At 42.6% G+C, this 20,983-nt stretch overlaps 1 protein-coding gene across 13 annotated transcripts in view; it reads left to right on the top strand.

Annotated features, from left to right (window-relative positions):
• The window catches only part of CASK (calcium/calmodulin dependent serine protein kinase), a 150,815-nt gene that overhangs the window by 15,604 nt on the left and 114,228 nt on the right, over window positions 1-20,983 (top strand). For all 13 annotated transcript variants that reach the window (XM_072137777.1, XM_072137781.1, XM_072137786.1 and 10 more), the window contains exon 2: window positions 20,581-20,693. In XM_072137777.1, coding sequence (XP_071993878.1) covers window positions 20,581-20,693 — 113 coding nt within the window. The remainder of the gene's footprint in view (window positions 1-20,580; window positions 20,694-20,983) is intronic.

The raw sequence follows: 20,983 nt of genomic DNA on the forward strand, positions 1-20,983 counted from the left end.
AAGTAGGGACACCAATCATCAGGAAAAATGTGCAGATTTTTATCTCCTTGAAGGATGGTCATTGCAGTTGCTTAAACAAGAAACATTCGGGACCAATGTATGCCTCTTGGTCAATATGGCCCTCTACAGCACCAGACAAATACAAAAAGCTAATCTGTAAACGTGAAAGGAAAAATATGTATAAAACATAGCTTTTACTACAAAAACTCATAAAACCAGTACCTATTAGTACATAAATATCATAAAAACCACATAACGGTGAATTAAACCACCATGGTCAATATATCATTCATGGTTGTCTTGCATTAGCAAAAGGTTTCTAATACTGTAGCATGGGGAGTAATTAGTTGAAACGATCTCAACAGTTCACTACAGCTTTGTTTGTTCCGACGGAACGATCTTGCCAATTTAGTTGTCTTCTGGGGTGAGTAGTCCCTCCAAACGGAGTCCAGGTTATCTCTCCAGTATAAGGATAAGTACCATTTACCGATCCACAATTGTGATGTAGAAAGAACCTACCAAGTCCCTGAGGCCCTTGAACTCCCCAACCCCAGTCCATAGGGCTACAGAAATAATTTGCCCTATGCCTCTCTCTTCCACCGGTATTCATGGATTCATCAGGAGTTAAAAATGAATTTGTTGTGGCTACATACCTCCGATGTAACAGGTTAACACCTACACTGCAAAACTACAGATGGGCATAAACCTAGTTACTGAACAACCAGCAGTGGTCTTGGCTGTGCGACAGATACGCATGGCAGATAAAGCCGTCTTCTGTCACATCTTAGGCCCCAAACTCCTCTGCGCTGTCGTTTGAAATCGGGGTCATACGCGTGTGCATTTCCTATCGTTTCCCCCTCCGGATATGTGAAGGGCCGGAGAGGAGATAATAAATGCACTATGCATGTCCGAGATTTCAAACGAGCGCTGAGGACGGGAGGTGCGTCAGGCAGAACAGCAATCGGCTCAATGGAGAGCTGTAGGAGGAGTTTTTATGATGAAGCTGCCTTGTGGGTAGGTGGAAGCCTGACTGCTCTACCCCCAAACCCCACCTCCCTGACTGCTAGCTGCCTGTAAATAGAAGTTATTTCAGCGTGAGGCCAGCACACAGTCATTAGAAGGACATGCTTTGGAAACGGGTTGATCAAGATTATTCAACCTCCCCGCCCACAGGATAAGAAGATGTTTGATCATTTAGTGACCAACTAATAGACTCCATCAGCGATACCTGGGGCCCTTTCCCCACCTTCAAATGGTTTTGGACCATGCAATGCCTGAAACACAATGGCATGTTTCCTGATTTTTAGTTTGTGTTGGCATCTTTTCTAAACTGTGCGTTCACTAGGTGTGTGGGCTATTTTGTTCTCATTTAAGTATGACTTTTGTTCTATGGTCTTACATGGTGGTTTTTTTTTTTTTTTTTACTGTACTAGCTTTTCACAATTTGAGTTCATAGTCTATTTCCGCTCTAACAAAGTTAAAACCACTAATGGATGCTTTATCTATAATTTATGAAAGTTGAGCCTTTCAAATATGTACAGTTTTTTATTTTAGGTGAATTTTCCAATGGTTAACACAATGCTCCCTATTTAACCCCTTGAAGGTGGCCTTTCTTCCACCTTAAATAGAACCTGTCGCCAGCAACAACCCTGCACTGTACCTTTTTTAAATGTACGTGTTCCACTGATGCCCCTATCCATGGGATGAGGGCCACCATTCTTCTAAAAAGACTTTTATTGATGTTCTCTGTTCCAGTAATTAAAGAGGACCTGTCACCCCAAAAAGCACCCCCACCAAATTAGTTCCCCTTAATCCTGTACCCAGCCCCTTTATATTTATTGAATTTTTATTAAAATGTGTGTGTGCATACTGCCGACACACCCCCTCCACGCCCCTGTCAGTTAGATGACATGGTAGAATCGCCGGCAGCAGTGCATGTATTGCGCAATCGCTGCCGGCTCTATGCGATGCGGCACACTGACAGCGGCCATAGAGGGGCTTATTCACAGCGCTGGTTTATTTTGTTCGGCCATCACATAGAGCCAGCAGCGATTGCGCAATACATGTGCTGCTGCCGGCGATTCTTCCATGTCCCTTGACTGATGGGGGTGTGTCGGCCGGCCCCCTCATGAATATGGCCGACTGCTAGGGAACGTACGATGATCCGACCTCTTATTTGATAAGAGGTCGGATCGTTTAAAACTCATTATGCACACACACACTTAATAAAAATTCAATAAATATAAAGGGGTTGGGTACAGGATTAAGGGGAACTAATTTGGTGGTGGTGGGGTTTTGGGGTGGGATAACGGGTCCTCTTTAAAGCAGGGAGCGGCAGAATACAGACAGGTGACCCCCTCACTGTCACTGCCAAATGTTCTAGAAAGGGATTTTGTAGAATTTGCTACACGGTAAAGAAAGCTTTGTCTATAATTGAATATTAGCTGACTGTACCTAAGTATTAGTTTCATACCGGCAAATCTGTTTAGTACTCTATAATAATATAAGTAAATTTATATGAAATATTAATGATCAAAGTTTTTAATGAAGTATTTATTTTGGGTGGGTTTATGTGAATGGCAGGTTCCTTTTCCATTCATTTGTCTCCCGAAGGCCTCATGCATGCAACCAGTCTGTTACACCCAGTCACTATACGGAGCAACTGGCTGCGCCGTCAAGGATGGAGCAGGTTCTGATTAAGCTTATTGCAGTGAACTCTTTTATTCTCTTTGGGAGGATGGACAACTTGAATTGTGGTTTTGTGTGTTTTTTTTCTGAAAGGGGAATCTATTATAGCATTTAGCCTCTCAAACCAATGTAACATCGGCATCATTGTAGCTCATATTATACATAAATACCGGGTATACATTTTGCTCCAATCTCCCAGGTCCGTACTCGCCTGCAAATATTAAATAAAAATGTTTCTTACTGAAATCTGTATCTTGGTCATATAGAGTCCAATTAAGGGGCATCTGAAGCACACACTCTTTTGGTGTCCTCTAACACAGGGGTCAGGAACCTTTTTGGCTGAGAGAGCCATAAGCGCCACATATTTTAAAATATAATTCTGCGAGAGCCGTACAATGGGGCTTATTTACTGAGGGTCCCGAGGCCGCATTTTTGTCGGGGATCACGCCACCCCCCGCAGAACATTATAATACACGCGCCACCCGCCGCAGAACATCCCAATACACATTTGTTAAAGTGTCTGCGCCAGTTTTATGTGGCGGGTGCTGTGTGTCCCACAAGACTGCTAGACTGCTGTTACTGCTAAGCCGGACCATGTGCCACATTTATTACTGACGTGCACCACAATTTTGTCTTAGGTCCTAGCTATTTTGTATCTCAGCTGCTGCAGAACCTCACATTAATGTAGAAATGCAGTGGTGGGGGAAGATATGAGGGGATGATGCAGAGGGGTCTGTAAGGGACACTTAGGAGCTTCATAGCTGCTCCTGCACACAGGACACTAAGGGGTTAGTGCACAGTGTGAGGAGACACTGGGGGGAGGGAGCACTTATCTGTGGCTGATCCCCGGCTGCTGAATCCTTCTCCTCAGGTGCTGGGTGTCTCCTCAGTATGCAGCTCTCTGGTCTCCTCTGTCTGAATCTCCCGCGCTGCTACATCCAGCGCTGGGATTGGCTGCAGGCAGTCTCCTTCCCTCCCTCTCTCACACACGGAGGAGACTGCTGCAGGGAAGGAGACTGAGGTGCCGTCCCAGAATTAACCCCGCGTACCCCTGCGCTGCTCTGCTGAATACATCCAGGGGCATTACTACAGCCAGGGGCACAACAGGAGCCAGATAAGGGCCCCTGGTCTTGACAGGCAGCGTAGCAGATGCCACGGCTGTAGTAATGCCCCTGGATAAGAGCCCTGGCTGCGAGCCAGATGCGGCCATCAAAAGAGCCATATCTGGCTCGCGAGCCATAGGTTCCCGACCATTGCTCTAACAGATCACATCTATCACACCGGTATCGCGGTTTAAAACACTTTTTAAACGTTATACCCGGCGCAGGCAGGTACGCGCTCGGCGCTTACCGTGCACGCGGCTCTCATTCACTTCCTATGTAGCCGCGCGCACGGTAAGCGCCGAGCGCGTACCTGCCTGCGCCGGCTATAAAGTTTAAAAAGTGTTTTAAACCGCGATACCGCGGTTTAAAACACTAACTAAAATAAGCTCCGGCACCAGCTCACCCTGAGCTGGTGCCCGGTATTGCCATCGGAAACCTGCCACTACAAGTGGTAGGTTTCCTTTAAACTGATCTGTCCTCTTACTAAATAAGAGGTCGGATTCTCGTATCTTGTGTCAGGGGAGTCGGCCATATTCATAAGGGGCCGGCCGACACACCCCCTCCACGCCCCCTGTCAGCGGGGACCTGTCTACACAGCGCGGCCGTGCCACACTGACAGTGGCTGCGGCCACGGGGGATACCACTGCAGGATACACACAGCGGGGACCTGTATACACAGCACGGCCGTGCCGCACTAACAGCGGCTGTGGCCACGCCGGACTTACGCACAGCTGAGAGCCGGCAGCAATTAAGCAATACATGCGATGCTGCCGGCTTCTCCTAAAGTTCCCCGCTGATAGGGGCGTGGAGGGGCTGTGTCGGCCGGCCCCCTTATGAATAAGGCCGACTCCCCTGACACAAGATACGAGAATCCGACCTCTTATTTAGTTTAAATCTACTTATTACAAATACATTTTTTTTAAAAACTGGCTGGGGAGAGGATTATGGGGGAGGCACATTTGGTGGGGTAACTTTTTGGGTGACGGTTCCTCTTTAATATGAGATTCCCATCAGGCTTGTGTTTCTGTCATCTCCAGAACCAGAGATATAGGTAGGTAACCCCTTCATGACTGCCATACAACTATATACCCCCTATTTGCACATGCCCTATGCAGAAAAGACATTTGTAAATGTAATGGCAGTGGCCAAATTCAAATGGCCAAATCTACCGAACCCTGACACCTAAACACACAATTCTGTCATTAAAAAAAAAACCTAGATTTTAATATACAGCTTTCTATATCCAAGATATCCAATCATAAAGTTACATTTGGACATCGCCAGTTCTGTGAAGCATTCATACACAATCCATATATTATATTTAAGTGTAGATTCTCCCATTGTGTTTCTAGGTATCAGGGTACAAGAGATCTAGAAATTTGCAATATGTCCCCCCTGCCTGTCAGCTAACGGCAGAATGTAGAAGAAGCTGCAGGAAAGACTTGGCTTACAGTTGGCAGAATTCCAGAAGAACATGCACCCTCTGCATCTGTAGCTGATAGTGATGGGGGGATAGTGATGTAATAATGTATATATTTATAACATATTTTGGTAAGTTTATTCAGTTGTACTACTTATTAAAAAAATAAACTGAACTGAGAAATGACAGTGTATTTTTTCATATTTGTAGTAATCTATTAGCTAATTTAATGAAGAAACAAATATGTAATTGATAAATCCACAAAGGTTTTAATATGACAGAAATTGCATGTTTCCATGTACTGTAGAACAGTAGTTGGGGGGGTGGGGGGGCTTCTGAAGCAAAATGGGTGAGATGTCACATAGGGTAAATTCTGGAAAGGACATTTCATACCCTACATGATGGGGGTGGTAGTGTAATGGGATAAAACCTGGTGACAAATCCTCCTCACATAATTTGCAGCTTCAAAGAGAACCTAAGACTGCATAGGGGCCATCTAAATAAGCCCAAATACTGTGCAATTATATTACTCTATTTCCAACCCAAATCTGTTGTAACTTAAGTAAAAAAAAAAAAGTGCCTGCCACATATATCCTATATATATTTGCATTGTATTAGGCCTGATGCACACAGAGGTTTGTGTCTGCGCAGCTCGTACAACTGTTATTTCTTGGAGCAAGCCAGTGGGTGCAAATCCTTCACCCCGCCTATGTCCATAGAAAGTCACTGCCCCTGCCACAGGGATGGTAGGAATAGGACGGCCTATATTTTGTGGTGCGGGCAATCTGCACTTTACCACTACTACATGCACCACACCATGAACACCAGTGGCTAAAAGGTTCGCCATCACTGTCCTAGGCTAAAGGTGGGGAGTTGGCTACAGCTAGGACACAGCCAAGGCATACATACGTGTACATGAGGCCTTCAAGACACTTTTCGTAAATCTGCCTCTGTTTCCTCTCTGAGATTGTAAAAATGGAGCAGGCTTCTGAAAATACAGAAACGTTTATCGGAGGCCAACAGAATGGATGTACAGCATGCACTGTGTTCTCCTGGAAACTCCTTTACAGCTTGATAAAGGGAAGGGACTGCCTTCTCCATTGTTGGGCCGTGGAGCACCTAGCCCCAGGCCACGGGCAGAGCCGTAACCGCGGAAAGGCAAAAAAGAGGTAGTTGACTCTGGTGCTTTTCTTCACCTGCGACTCCAACTTAATCTCTCCTCAGGATGCCTATATACTAGGGAATGGTGCTGGTGCGGGAACGGGGGGGGGAGGGGGGTTGTGGGGGGGTGGGGGGGGGGGGACAGATGCTTATATACTGGGGAATGGTGGTGGGGGAGTGAGATTCCTGTATACTGGGTGGTGGTGGGGGAGATGCCTATATACTTGGGAGGCCTGTAGTGTGCTGAATATTCATTGTTTGGATTCTATAGTTTTCTACTGGTGATTACCAGTCACCGTCCTGCAGCGGTGATGCCTCAGAGGAATACAGCGTGTGATCAATGATATGTATACAGATGCATCATCACATATCTATATTTAATAGAGGGCTACAGTATGTAGCTAATACATGGGGCACATGTACATATGTAAAATCATTTGGGGAGTATGTAAGGAATTTTGTCCTAGTGCTGTGTTTCTGTATAAAGCTTGGTTCTAGTATTTTACTTGTGTATTAAAACTCCATACTGGTGCTGTATTTATGTACTAAGCTTTGTTCTGGTGAAGTATAAATGTAAATTGCTATTACAATTTAATGAGACACAATATCATGTGGAAGGCGCTACATTATAATTAAAGGTGGATGCTGTATATGTGGGAAAGCAATGTCTAAGATAACTTGGTGGGATAGTGCTACATGGAGTGTAATCCATACATAAATGCATGTCTCTGATATTTTTAATTTGTGATGGTGGGGGGGGGGGGCAATTTTAATTTTATTTATTTCTTAAAAAAAGATTCCACCTGTACAACAAATTACCTAGAAACTTGCCTTGCACACAACATGTACTTGCAGGTAGTAGGCTTTATTGGAAATGTGGGTTTAGCCATCACCTCTGAGCCTCTGTAGACAAGACCAAAAAAATAGGTGGAGGTGGTGGATGTCTGAAAAACATAATTTATTAATCATTATCTTAATGTTGGTACAGTGGATGGAACCAGAAGCAAACTGCTATTTGAATGAGATGTGAGCATAAAGGCTCTGGATATTGTTAAATTACTGTACTTTTATCTTTGGGCTACAATAAACAGCTATAACAGTTATTAAGATCTGCAATTAAGATTTATTATTAATCCTGGTTCATCCGACATTTTTTTTTAAATCCAATTGTCAGAAACCAAAATTCTGGCTGGGGTTACAATTATAAAATATATACAGATCCGACTTGCATACAAATTAAACTTAAGAACAAACTTACAGAACCTATCTTGTTCGTATCCCGAGGACTGCCCCAGAGATATCAGAGCGCCATCATTCTTTTGGAGGCTTTCGGTGTATAGAAATCTCCCGGGTCATGTGAGGTCACACGGGTGCACAGCTCGTTATATCACAGTAATCACTGCTGTGTGTTATAATGAGCCATGCACCTGTGGGACATCACATGACCAGGAACACTTTTTTTTTTTTTTAATCCACTGGAAGTAAACAATGAAGCTTCCTATAGAATGATCGCAAGCGGAGAGAAAACCGCGAGGAATCGAAGAATGTAAGAAAGTATATTGGAGAATTGTATTCATTTTCATTTAGCAAATAAATGTTTTTTTCACAAACTGGAAACCCCATTTAAAGCCGGGCCACTGCGTGTACACGGTCATCTGCTTGTTTCTCTTTTGAAGCTCCATAGCGGTGCACTGGTCTTTTCTTCCTGCTGTGTGAGTATTGCTACAGAATAGCAATGTGTTTATTTCCATCAATGGAGGTTCCTGTAATATGTTACTTATTCAGTGTTTTTAATTACTGTAATAGAAAGCAGAAGAGCCTGGTAACAGGCAAGTCATGCAAACTGTAAAACTGGCCACATCCAACTAGTGTAATATTTAACTAGATATTATGACTCCAGAGTTGTGCGGTTGCTTTAGCTCCTTAAGATCTTGAGGGATTAGATAAAAAGGAAATGGGAAAGAGGTCATTTTGAAAAATGCTGAGCTGAGAATGTTTACGGAGATGAAATTATATTGATGTACGTTGAACAAATTGAAGGCAGCATTCGGTTCTCTTGGGAAACCCTGCAAAACCTGAAGACAAAGGTCTACAATAAAGTTATCCTTGACATCCTATTCTTTTAATGTAACTCTGCAGTGAACACAAGATTGACTGTTGCTTTGAAAAGAATCTGTCACATTAAAAATGCAGTATAATCTAAAGACTGCATGTGTTTGTATTTTTTAGAGGAAGAGATTGCTCTGGGACATGGCTTCCCCAAAAGCCTCTTAGTAGTGAATGGAGCCAACCATATAATCCACCCCTCTTGTGTGGGTCAATTCAGGAGACTTGCAAGACTTCCTTGTTAAAGGAACCTGTCATCAGAAATTGACCTAATTAACCATTACCAGTATGTTGTGAAGCAGATTTACACCTTCCAGATCCTGTTTCCTTCAGTGTGCTGGCATCATTCATAAAGTCAGTGAGGGCGTATAAAATACTGGCTGCGTACGGTTGTGCACCATGTGCTGCCGTATATATGTGCAGTATCCAGAACTAGTGGGAGGTGCATTCTGTCAGCCAAGCCAATAGTCAGATATCCATCATTTGCCAGCCCACCCTACTTATACAGATACAGTGCCATACATGAACATACGGATAAAAAGCTTTACGTATATACGGACTCGTACAGCATGGAAATACAGGACTGGAGAAATCGCACATTCGTGTGAATGTAGCCCTGAATTGGTCACTGATGGTTCTAGTGGTTGGATTCCCAGGCAATTGAAAGTTTTCTTCTTCTGTAATGTGGAGGGGTTAAAAGTCTTCTAGAAGTAAATAAAATTTTATCTGCCGCTCCTGTTCTGTTACAAACTGCCTCCAGTGGACTAAAAATATTCCTCAGAACATTTTTGAGTACGAAAATTTATTGTAACGAAAAAACTATTTAAGCACATAAGTTACCAGCTTGTATAATGCAGCGTAACCATTGCTAAGAACATCTTGCATCCAAAAATTACACATTTTGAAAATGTTTCGTCACACGAACTCGCATGAGCTTGTGCATCGGCTGGGAGCTGGCCGAATAAACTGAGGCTGGCTTGTGTCCCCATAGCCCTCTATTGGGCTCTTCCATTACTGTGCTGCACTGTGAAAGGGCCAACAGTCACTTGGTATGGACATCAACTGGGTGAATGGGGCTTCCACGCGGATCATACGGGCAGCCGACAATGGCAAATGGCCTGTATTTGGTCTGTGGTGTACACACTGTTTAGTGATGAGGCCTTGCTCACATAACCTGCACTGGAGGCAGAATTCCACTTTGACATTGCGCATAGAAAATCTGCAGTGATTAAGGGGATTTTTCCATCAAAACTATTTGACGTATCCTGCGACCTACTGCTGTGTCCTAAACCCATCTTGACAAGGATGCCATACATGTACTTCCATAGGTAACCTTGCCAGCCCCAGCTGCACAGCTATGTCCCATATGTAACTGCTTACCCATGTATTCAGCTTCTAGGGGACTTCTGGGCCACAGATCACTCAGGGACAGCTTCTGCCCATCACAGATCTTCAAAATACCTGAAACCTGGGGCTGAGGTGAACAGTAACATGAGTCCAGGAGACCATAAGGCCACAGCCTTTCAGCACTGCAGTCCAGGATGGCAAGAGGTGGCTGCGGAAGTTTCACCTACCTAACTTGAGGGCTACAGTACCGGCCTCCAATCTTTATATACAGAGCTCACATGCTACGAGTTGCACAGCATCCCTGCTGCAGCCTCCTGCTGTTATTACTGCTTCTTTCTCACTACTTACTCATGAGCTGTATCACCGTGCAGCTGCGCCTTTGTAAAGTAGTTAAACTGCCTGTACAAGCGTCTATGATGTGCAGGCATTACTCTGACCTCTGACTACTAATTTTGATGCTAATGTTTTTTCTGCATTTTGTTTTGAATTTTATTAGCTTTGACACTAGTGTATTAGACTATAGTTATGGTCATATTTTTTAATTTTCCCTAGTGAGTATAATTTTTTATTTTGCTCTAGTGGTCAGTGTGAGATGTAATGTTTCATAGACTATAAGCTGCCATTTCCCATTGTTTTTAAGTCCACCTTCCTTTTGTCAACTTGGTCAAAAGGCGGTGGGTATTTAATAACTGTTGTATGGCCTTTAACCGGGTCTCCAAATGTGAAAATCCAAGGGCCAATAAAGTCTCGGACAACCACCCCTCCATTGACATCACCGACTCTTGGACAGGTGGGTGGGAGAGGCTAGCTATGTTAGACGTGCATAATTAGTATGTAAAAGAACGTTGGGCCGCGCATGTGAGGTACATAGGAGCGCCCAGCGCTAATTAGAATATTTTAATACTAATTTTACTCCAGAATAAAGCCATTACAGCACTATTCAAGATATGTCCCGGAGTCCGGCACAGTAGGCCTACAAGCAGGTGTATTTGGTTGAAATCTTGTCTACCCCAATAGAAGATTTTGTTTTAAAAAGAACCCGTTGGGCAAATTAACCCCCAAACTAAATATATTTTCATAAACTGCCATTAGAAAGCATTGCCCCTATCCATTCATAGGTATAGTTTTCAGGTTTACAAGCCTGTAAACTTAAGCAATGAGGTACTAAAGCTGAATGCAAGTGACCTGTGAGATGTCCTATGAGTCATTAGCAAATTCAAGCTGTCCAGCTTAATCATGAATGGGAGGCACAGCCACACCCCTAGTGCTTGACTGGCAGCCTGTATAATGATGTGAGGTATAATGGTGTAATGGCTCCTCCATGTGCTTCCTGTGCTAGTGCAGCCTGTGTGTGAGATGCAACCGCTCCAGGATGCAGCCATGTTATAGCAGAACATGTCAGGTACTTGTGTAGCTGGTGTCTGTGTCTCTTACATGTGTATTAGGAGGAGAGAACATGTCAGCAGATAAAGCACAGACACCAGCAATGCTTTACTATACATTACACACAGACCTGAGCAGGGGAGGAGAGGGGAGGGGTGACAGGTGTGACATCACTGCCTCTGGCCATGTGACCAACCTCATTTACATAATAAAGAAAAGGTGATTTTATAATGAATGTATGACTAGATAAAGGCTGGGATGGATCATTGTGAGCTGCTCCAAGAAGTAGTAGTGATAGGACTAGTGACGGAGACCTCATGACAGGTGTCCTTTTAAAGGGCTAAAGACGGGCAGTGGAGCTGCAAAGACAAGGAGCCGCCTAATGACTAACCCCCTGAGTTTTTAATATACAATGGTGACTTCGCTTCTGCTGTACCCTTCCTGGTCCCTTATTGGGTTAGAAAAGTAAATTTGAGAACATCTCTGAAGGCCAGTCGTTCACAAGGATGCTACATCTGCATAAATGGGCTGGCGCAGCATGGGAGCTGAAAGACATTGCTGTCAGCTGTGGCCAACTAGACATTTATTCAATGTCTACTTTAAGCCTTTAGGCTGCATGTACATGGTTACATGGCTATGTCTAAGATGTTTTATTTGGTGCCATAGACTTGTTATGGAGCCAACCTGTGCAGTAAGGGTTACTATATTACTGCTGTGGTGCTGAGCTTAAATCCTATTATGGGCTGTATAATGGGAAGTTATCGGCCTTATTAATCGATCGAATAGCGACATGGAAGGGCAAAACCAAACCACCCAGCAGACTGGCATGAAAGCTGGCCGCGCGTACACTCCAAGCTATATTTTACACTAATTGGGAAGCAATATCTGCTAGACTGATGCTTTATTGTGATGCATTTTACATTAGTTCTTAAAAAGCCATCTGTTTTTCTTGTGTTGAATGGCTATTACAACTACCTCCTTAAATATGCATTGTGAATAATTCGGACACACTACAATGAATTTAACAGCCAATATAAAAGGGTTCTTCTTATAATTCTAAATTTATTAAAAGACTCTAAAGCAGAAGTGAGAAAATCCTATAGTGGTCACGCTTCTATGTGTAAACATAGTTGTGTATGATAAAGCGTTTTATCCTTTCTCTACCATTACAATCATAGTTATTGACCCTCTACTGCTTCGTGATGGGGAAACATTACAAGCTGGAAAGACAATCTTCCTGCTGATTTATTGAGAGGCCTACAAAGACTGAGGGAGACGAAGCCAGCAATCTGGACTGCAAGCTTGAATGCTAAATCATTACTGAATACAAGTCCTTAAGGCAGAGTTCAGACATTATGTTGTGGGTCAGATTTTATTTATGTGGTCCTACTGCTATTTCCCAAAAATGGTTGAATTTTTTTTTTTGGAGGTTTTCCTTGATAAATTTATGGACTATATTGTGGTTCTGAATCAAAGGAGCAAAAATCTAAAAATGTTTTAGTATGCAGGCAACATCCCCTTCACACTGTGTGCCATATTTATTCTATTGCACGGAGCAGACGGGTAACACATGGTTCTGTGGTAAAATTAATACTGATTGTCATCACCAGCAGTGTTGGCTGTATTCACGTCTGTCGCAGGGTATATATTGGAAGGGGGTTTCTGTCCTGGTGTATATCATTGATGATAACCTTATAAGACAGCCGGGCTTTATGTGGGAGTAGACTAAACTGATCAATTTCAACAAAAAGGAGTTTAGACTGGGGGTGTTGTGTATCTGGATGTTTACAAGACATTTCATACTGGCCCAAATAAAAGGTTGGTACATTTAAACAAGACTGCTCTGGCTACAGGAAAATCTGTGTAAGGCCCGGGGGCACACGTGGTGTTTTAAACCCGTTTTTAAGCAGTCGGTTAAATGCATCCGTTTTTGACCAGTTTAAGTAAGATAATTGGTAAAACCAGTCAAAAACGGATCGAAGTTTTTCAACGGACTGCTTCAAAATGGGCCAAAAACGGGTTCAAAACTTCACATGTGCCACCGGCCTTAGCGTTAACAATGGGTTTAATGATGGAAAATAGTTTTGTCATTAAACTTTTGCACATTGGTTTGCAGTTTCCAGCAGGGTGCCACGGGTCAGGGAATGGTATAATATTACTGTGGGAATTCTGGAGGCCTTGGCTGAGAAATGGCTAATGAGGTTTAATGTAGATAAATGTAAGGTAATGCACTTGGGCTAAGGAAACAGTTAAACAAGCAGTGAATTATTTTGTAAAACTGCGTCAGTTTAGGATGTTGATGGACAGAGCCCGACGGCTGTTTCCAAGGCATATAGTATAATGGGATGCAGAAAGGGAGGCATAGATATTTGTGAATGGATGTGGTTGCCAAGGGAATAAATATTTGGCAATTGATTATAGCAAAGATGGGGAAGTTTCACCCTCTGCCCAAAATCTCCCCAACAACTAAAGCTTTTTATCCTGTTAGAACATTCTGCACCTAACAAATAACAATCTAGACACTCTCCTTGAAAGATGTCTCCATTTCCCTACTTGCTTATGACCAACCTTCACTGCCCACTCATACATCGACGGCTATAGGGATTTTTTCCCTAGACTTACTCATTGAAGATAATAAAACAGCAGCTCCTCAGCTTTTGATCACCAAATATGGTATACCCTTACGATTCCCGAAATGTTAATATGGAAAGGTTCCTAAAGGCAGTACTTGCTTTATAATAAGAAGTTATTAGACCTTATTTTCACTGCTACTAAAGGCTTTTGTGCTTTTATACTTGGCTATTTCCAACATGGTCTGCACATTCTCTGATACTGAGATGATGAAAAAAAGCACTATTTCCCAGTAAGGATGGCTACAAACCTTCTCTTTACTGCACAAGACTTTGAAAAGTTGTTCACATGTTGAAGCCGCCATGAAAACCATATTAAATTGGTGTTCTACCCCATGCACCCAAGTACCTTCCAGCCTTGCTGGAGGGGTTGTGGGGCTAGAGGAACCCTCATATATATCTCCCTTTTGGTACAGTGTATCTCAACTACTAAGTGATATTTCTATGCAGGGTACCAGCAACTCCTAATTATGACGGATCTGCTACTACGTTATAGCCATAAACTGCTGGCAGCCAAAATTCTCACAATTGCAAAGATCCTAATAACCAGGAGATGGAAATCTTCATCTATCCCTACAAGGGAAGACTTTATAGCCTAGGTCAGTGATGGCGAACCTTTTGGAGACCGGTGCCCAAACTACAACCAAAATCCACTTATTTGCCGTAAAGTGCCAACATGGAACTTTATACAGTAACTTACTGCTACCTGTTCTTCCACATCTTTCAATTGTATAGATCCCCTGAGGTCACCAACACAGTTGAAAGGGGACAAATTTAGACCATCATCGTTACCTCTTTCGAGGGCCTCTCTGTACAGGATGAATGGTGGGTCCAGCAGGAGGACCTCCATAGATAATGCACTTCTGTCAAAGCCTTCTCACTTTTCCTGCAGTTCAAAACAGCCGATAAAGTGTTTCTTTAAAATAGTGCTGAGAACAGCATGTTTTAAGTTGCCTGGAACTGCAGCAAAATTCAGTGTTTGGTGAACTCTGTCCTGGGGAGATGTCCTGAGTGCCCGCAGAAAGGGCTTTGAAGCCACCTCTGGCACCCGTGCCATAGGTTCGCCACCACTGGCCTAGGTCAACCACATCTACTCCTGAAACAGCACTGGCATATGGATTCCTCACCCCTTACTGTAAGGCCAGCCTCAAATGAATGCATTGTAGCTGTTCTAGCAGTTCTCACTCTGCAGTTCGACAGACAAGGAGGCCTTGTATCATTTCTGTATAATTAAGACCCATGTTGAGTGCAATGTGCTCCGTCCATGGGATGGGATAAACATGCTGGTACACGGGCTGGTCCCTTTCTATGGGCTGGCCACGTTTTGTGTGCAGCTGGCCTGATGGCAGTGAGCCTCAGAATTCTCTGCCGCAAGATGTTATGATGGCTGATGCGTAGCATATGTTTACGAGGAACCTGGGTGCCTTTCAGTATGCCATCTACTGTTGCTATTTGGGCACAACCATGTTACCACCCTATGGGCACTCATGTTACAACCCTATAGGAAATGATTGGCCCATATATATTTGTGAAAATTATGAAAGATGAATAATATAATAATCTTTATAGGTATAATGCCATCATATTCCGTAGCATTCATAATTCACAATCCATAGGGGACATATACTATACATATAAACTACATTACAGAGTACAAGCTGTTATATGGATGTAGCGAAGTTCAATATACAGCATTTTATTAGCGGTATAGCAAAAGTTATTTTATGTTTTAAGCATCAGAAAATAAGAAACTATTGTTTTAACAGTAAAGGTAAAAACTGTTAAAATCTGGGGTATTCTCCTCCGTGTTTTATGGAGTCTTCTGTTCTAAGCTCTTGCTGGGGCCGTAGAATTTACATGATTATAAACATATAAACCATTAATGGTAAAGGGCAATAAGAGTACCTTATTACAATGTGTATTTTTTTTCTCTTTTCTTTTCCTGAGAGATGAGCCATAGGGCATCCTTTATTTTTTAGTGGAAAGAACAGATGTGTACTATGATGTGTAATAGAAGTGTGCTATTACAAGGGCTTTATACTCTGTACAATGACAATAAATAGGCTCTTAACTCCTGGCTGTTTCCAAAAGTGCCAGGAGGTGGATGATAACAATAACCCATAAGTTTTGCTTTGTCAATATTCTCTTAAGCTGGTTTTGGGTTAAGCTCATACTTGAGTTTGACAGTTTTATCATATTCTCTTCTGTTTATTTAGACAGGAATAGAGAAAACAATACACCACCCTGCAGAGTCAGTACTGCTAGAACAGGTACAATGGGGTTCTTGTTTTTATTTATTTTTTCCCCAGTGATAAATAATAGAAGCTACCCTTCCTACACGGAACTTTACGAAACTTGGCCTTACCTGTCTACACTTTGTAACGTAGTTGCAGTACACTAAAGGATTAAGGAATGAACCCTATTTATTTTTTCCTTTATAGGGCTGTATGAGGGTTTTGTTTTTTGGACAAAATGTTCTTCCTATAGCTGGTATTTAAATTTTCCATACAGTGTACTGGGAAACTGGCAAAAGCTTTTCATTGGCAAATGAGGGTAAATGAAAAACACATTAGCGCCATTTTCCTGTGGACTTCATTTTTACAGCTTTAATTGTACATTAAATGTTTTGCCATGTTTTTCATATTTTGGAGTATGGACCTGTTTTATAATAGTCATTTATATTTTTGTGGAACGAACTGACCTTTTTATTCCTACCATTTTGGGGACTGTGACTTTTTCATCAGTTCTCATTCAAATTTGTATGCGTTTCTAAATGGTGACTATTTGCATGTTATTTTCTGCTTGGGGGCCCATCACTGGAAATAGTTAGTTAGTTTTTTTTTAATTTGTTTTGGTGAAAGGCGCGTGGCTTTTAAAAATTTTTTTTTGTTTTATAGTTTACAGCTTGGTATGAGTATATATTTTTTTTTTTTTTTTTTTTTTGTGTGCGTTTTAGGCACTTGTGTTTATGGTATTGCAGATAACTTATACTTTATTGCAGTATATGGGGAACATACTTGGTTTGGAGGGATTACCAGCTGTTGTGGACCAGGATCGCAGCCCTCCGAATGGAGGGCAACAGTTAGAGCCATCAAAGTGATGTGCATGTGCAGATGGAATTTCAACAGGGGACCTGTCAGCCTAATAATCTATTTAGGAGCTGCTTACTAAAGTAAGCTGTTTCCTAGCCCTACCCCAGTACCAGCAGTGCTAGCGTTATGGAACCTTTCGATAAAGCTGGAAATGCTGCACTACATGGCACTATTCATGAGGACGTTGTCTGAGGCGTTCCCATCTCCTCTGCTTCTCACTCAGACCACCCGTCCCACGAGGGTGCCAGAGGTGATTGCCAGTCTTCATGCTGCAGTCAACGCCTCGTCGCACCCCCCTTATCAATACTCCGGAATGCTGTAAGCTTGGTCTGGCGTTGTAAGGGCTATGTACTGCAGTGGTTCCTAGCTTTATCTTCTAGTACCGCTCCTAGATAGATTATTGGGTTGACGGGTCTTTAACATCTGACTGCAAAAACATCAGAGTATTTCGCCATGTCAGATTATGTTTAAGGCAATGGCTGAACATTAGATCAGTATAAACGTGGCTTTCACGCTGAATTGTTAGGGAACCTTGTTCTTTTTGCTATAGCCCACATCAATGCATGATACGTTTTACAGTGTTCACATTCTACAAAAGAATTGACAAAAACTGGGGAAAAAAAAAAGTTGCTCCCTTTTTGTTGTCAATCGCAGTAACAATATGCAGGATCATCACAGGAAGTTTAAGCCCCCTCCCCAAATGTTAGTCTATAGAGTTGCTGATCATCACATAGAAAACCAGCACTGCTATTTTAAAGAGAACCCGTCATGCAAAATAACCCCCCTAAACTAAATATATTTTCATAAACTGCCATTAGAGAGCATTGCCTCTATCCCTTTATTGTCTCTCTACATGCCTGTAAACCTAAGCAATGAGGTCCTAAAGCTGTATGCAAATGACCTGTGAAATGTCCAATGAAGCATTAGCATATTCAAGCTGTCCACTCTATTCACCCCCAGTGCTTGACTGACAGCCTGTGTAATGATGTGAGGCTGTATAATGATGTGCTCCTGGTGCTGGTGGCCACGCCCCTTCCAGCCTGTGTGTGCATGTGTGTGTGTTTAGGAGAGATACAGCAGCTCCAGGCAGCCATGTTACAGCAGAACATGTCAGATTCATGTGTAGCTGATGTCTGTGTATTAGGAGGATGCAGCATGTCAGCAGATGCAGCACACACACTAGCCATGCTTTACTATACATTACACACAGACATGAGCAGGGGGAGGAGAGGGGAGGGGTAACAGGGGTGACATCACTGCCTCTGACCATGTGACCAACCTCACTTACATAATAAGAATAGATGATTTTACAATGAATAATGTATGAAATAACTAGATAAAGGCTGGGATGGATCCTTGTGAGCTGCTCCAACAGGTAGTAGTGACAGGACTAGTGACACAGACCTGATGACAGGTGTCCTTTAAGGAGCACATGTAGTTGCACTAGGACCTTCAAGCCATGACTTTTAGTCCTTAAAGGACACCTGTCATCAGGTCTGTGTCACTTGTCCTGTCACACCTACCTGTTGGCGCAGCTCACAAGGATCCATCCAAGCCTTTATCGAGTTATTTCATACATTAATCATTGTAAAATCATCTATTCTTTATTATGTAAGTGAGGCTGGTCACATGGTCAGAGGCAGTGATGTCACCCCTGTTACCCCTCCCCTCTCCCCCCCTGCTCATGTCTGTGTGTAATGTATAGTAAAGCATTGCTAGTGTGTGTGCTGCATCTGCTGACATGCTGCATCCTCCTAATACACAGACATCAGCTACACATGAATCTGACATGTTCTGCTGTAACATGGCTGCCTGGAGCTGCTGTATCTCTCCTGTACACACACACACACAGTCTGCAGGGGGCGCGGCCACCAGCACCAGGAAGCACATCATTATACAGCCTCACATCATTATACAGGCTGTCAGTCATGCACTGGGGGTGTGGCTGTACCTCCCACTCATGAATAGAGTGGACAGCTTGAATATGCTAATGCTTCATGGGACATTTCACAGGTCATTTGCATACAGCTTTAGGACCTCATTGCTTAGGTTTACAGGCATGTAGAGTGACAATGAAGGGATAGAGGCAATGCTCTCTAATGGCAGTTTATGAAAATATATTTAGTTTAGGGGGGTTATTTTGCATGACGGGTTCTCTTTAACAATCTTTGGTCATAAATCCGGAGTCTACACAGAAATGCATTGCCCGTGGATGCAGATGGACTCTTGTGTTACAGGCACCTCCATATTATACTTATGTGTGTGGGTATAGATGGTTTTATTTCCGCCATGTTAAGATGTGAATAAACTGAAAATCTTCCCTTTGGGCTTTGTTCAGACAGTTGTTTCTTTCCCCTAGTTAATGTGGAATTAGGTTGGGCATAGTAGCTGTAGGGCAGCTTCATAACCACATGTGCATTTGGCCATTTCAGCGTAAAGATCTAATCAGAAAATGTTTTCCTCAGTGATGTTTCCTGATTCTTTTAATCCAAAAGAACGTAGTATGTCTTTACGTGTGTAATGTAGGCTGGGTTATTGTGAAAATAATTTGTTGCTGGAATGGCGCCTTCTTATGTGTACTCAGGATAACAAAATAACACAATCTCTAATTCATTGTTATTAACAAAAATGCAGCATTTCACAGATAGAAGTTAAACCTGTCTCTATCAGTCCTGGTGTACACAATTTCAGTTGCCCCTATACATGACCCTGTAACTTCAGACTTAAGGTCGGGTGGCCGCCATCTTGATTTTTGTGTGAGATCGTGGAGCTGAGATCGCTGTGTCTTGTGCCTGTAGCCACGCCCCCTTCAGTCCTAGCATTGGAGCTCACAGACACTGATTCACTTCCTGGCAGGATATTGTGAGGAGAGACAGGCTGCAAGCTACAAGGAGATAAGTGATCACGGGAAGGGGAATGCAGGCACAGATCTGTGAGACTGACAACAGAAATGTAGCAGAGCTGACTCTGTAATAGACATCTAATGGATCTCTTGCATCTCTGATCTGTTTCCTCTATCTTTCTATGTGTTAGTAGAGTGTCAGAAGCCAGATGAAAGTGTATATACACCCTGTACCCTGATAATCTAACCACATTGTCACCCTACAGAACTAGATGGATCATAATGTGTCTTCTTAGGGTGATGCCACACGTGGTGTTTTGAACGTGTTTTTGGCCCGTTTTTAAGCATGATAAATGCTTGCTTTTTTTGACCAGTTTGTATTAAGATAATTGGTCAAACCTGGCAAAGACGGATGCGTTTTTTAACACATGTGTTTTTTGAGGGACTGCTAAAAAACTGCCAAAAAATGTGTACAAAATGCCACGTGTGGCATCACCCTTAGAAATGTGAGAATTTTCTTTTGTGCAAAGACCACTTTAAGGGTCCATGATGGGGTTAAAGTTTCCAGTGCTGGGGCAATAGCTAAACCATCTGTACAATTTTTATTGATAGGAACTAAATTAGTATCAGTTGCTGTTACTTGCATAGCATAGCCAATGCATGGCAGCCATTCAGAGGGTTAAAGGGCACTATTTAGCCTGGGCAGCTCACACATTGAATATTTCCTAGTTACATGATGTGATCAGAGCCTGTAGTTGAATGCTTGCTTGTGTACATTTGTGCATTAACCCTTCGCTCTACTCCTCAGGGGTCCATTCAGTGTTGTCCGAAGATGTATCAACCGAGAAACTGGACAGCAATTTGCTGTGAAAATTGTCGATGTTGCAAAGTTTACATCAAGTCCAGGTTTAAGCACAGAAGGTAAGATGTATTTTTTTTTTTTCTCCTTAAGTTCAACTTTGCAGTATGGAAAACTTTGATGCAATTTTTGTCTTGTGCGTTCCACTACTTTGAATTTGCAGGAACGATATCGGATTTAGGTTTTATTTTTTTCATTTTTCTAACTGATAGGTTTAAATGTTCTTATTCTGTGTGCTGTATATTTAGTGGTTAGCTTATTAGGACCGGAGGTATATATTATGCTGAGAGATTGTTGATGTCGGATCCTTGCAAGGGATAAGATGATTTCCTAAATGTTAAATAAAAGCTCT

This window comes from Engystomops pustulosus, chromosome 2 (assembly GCF_040894005.1).
Source record: "Engystomops pustulosus chromosome 2, aEngPut4.maternal, whole genome shotgun sequence".
NCBI classification, from domain to species: domain Eukaryota; kingdom Metazoa; phylum Chordata; class Amphibia; order Anura; family Leptodactylidae; genus Engystomops; species Engystomops pustulosus.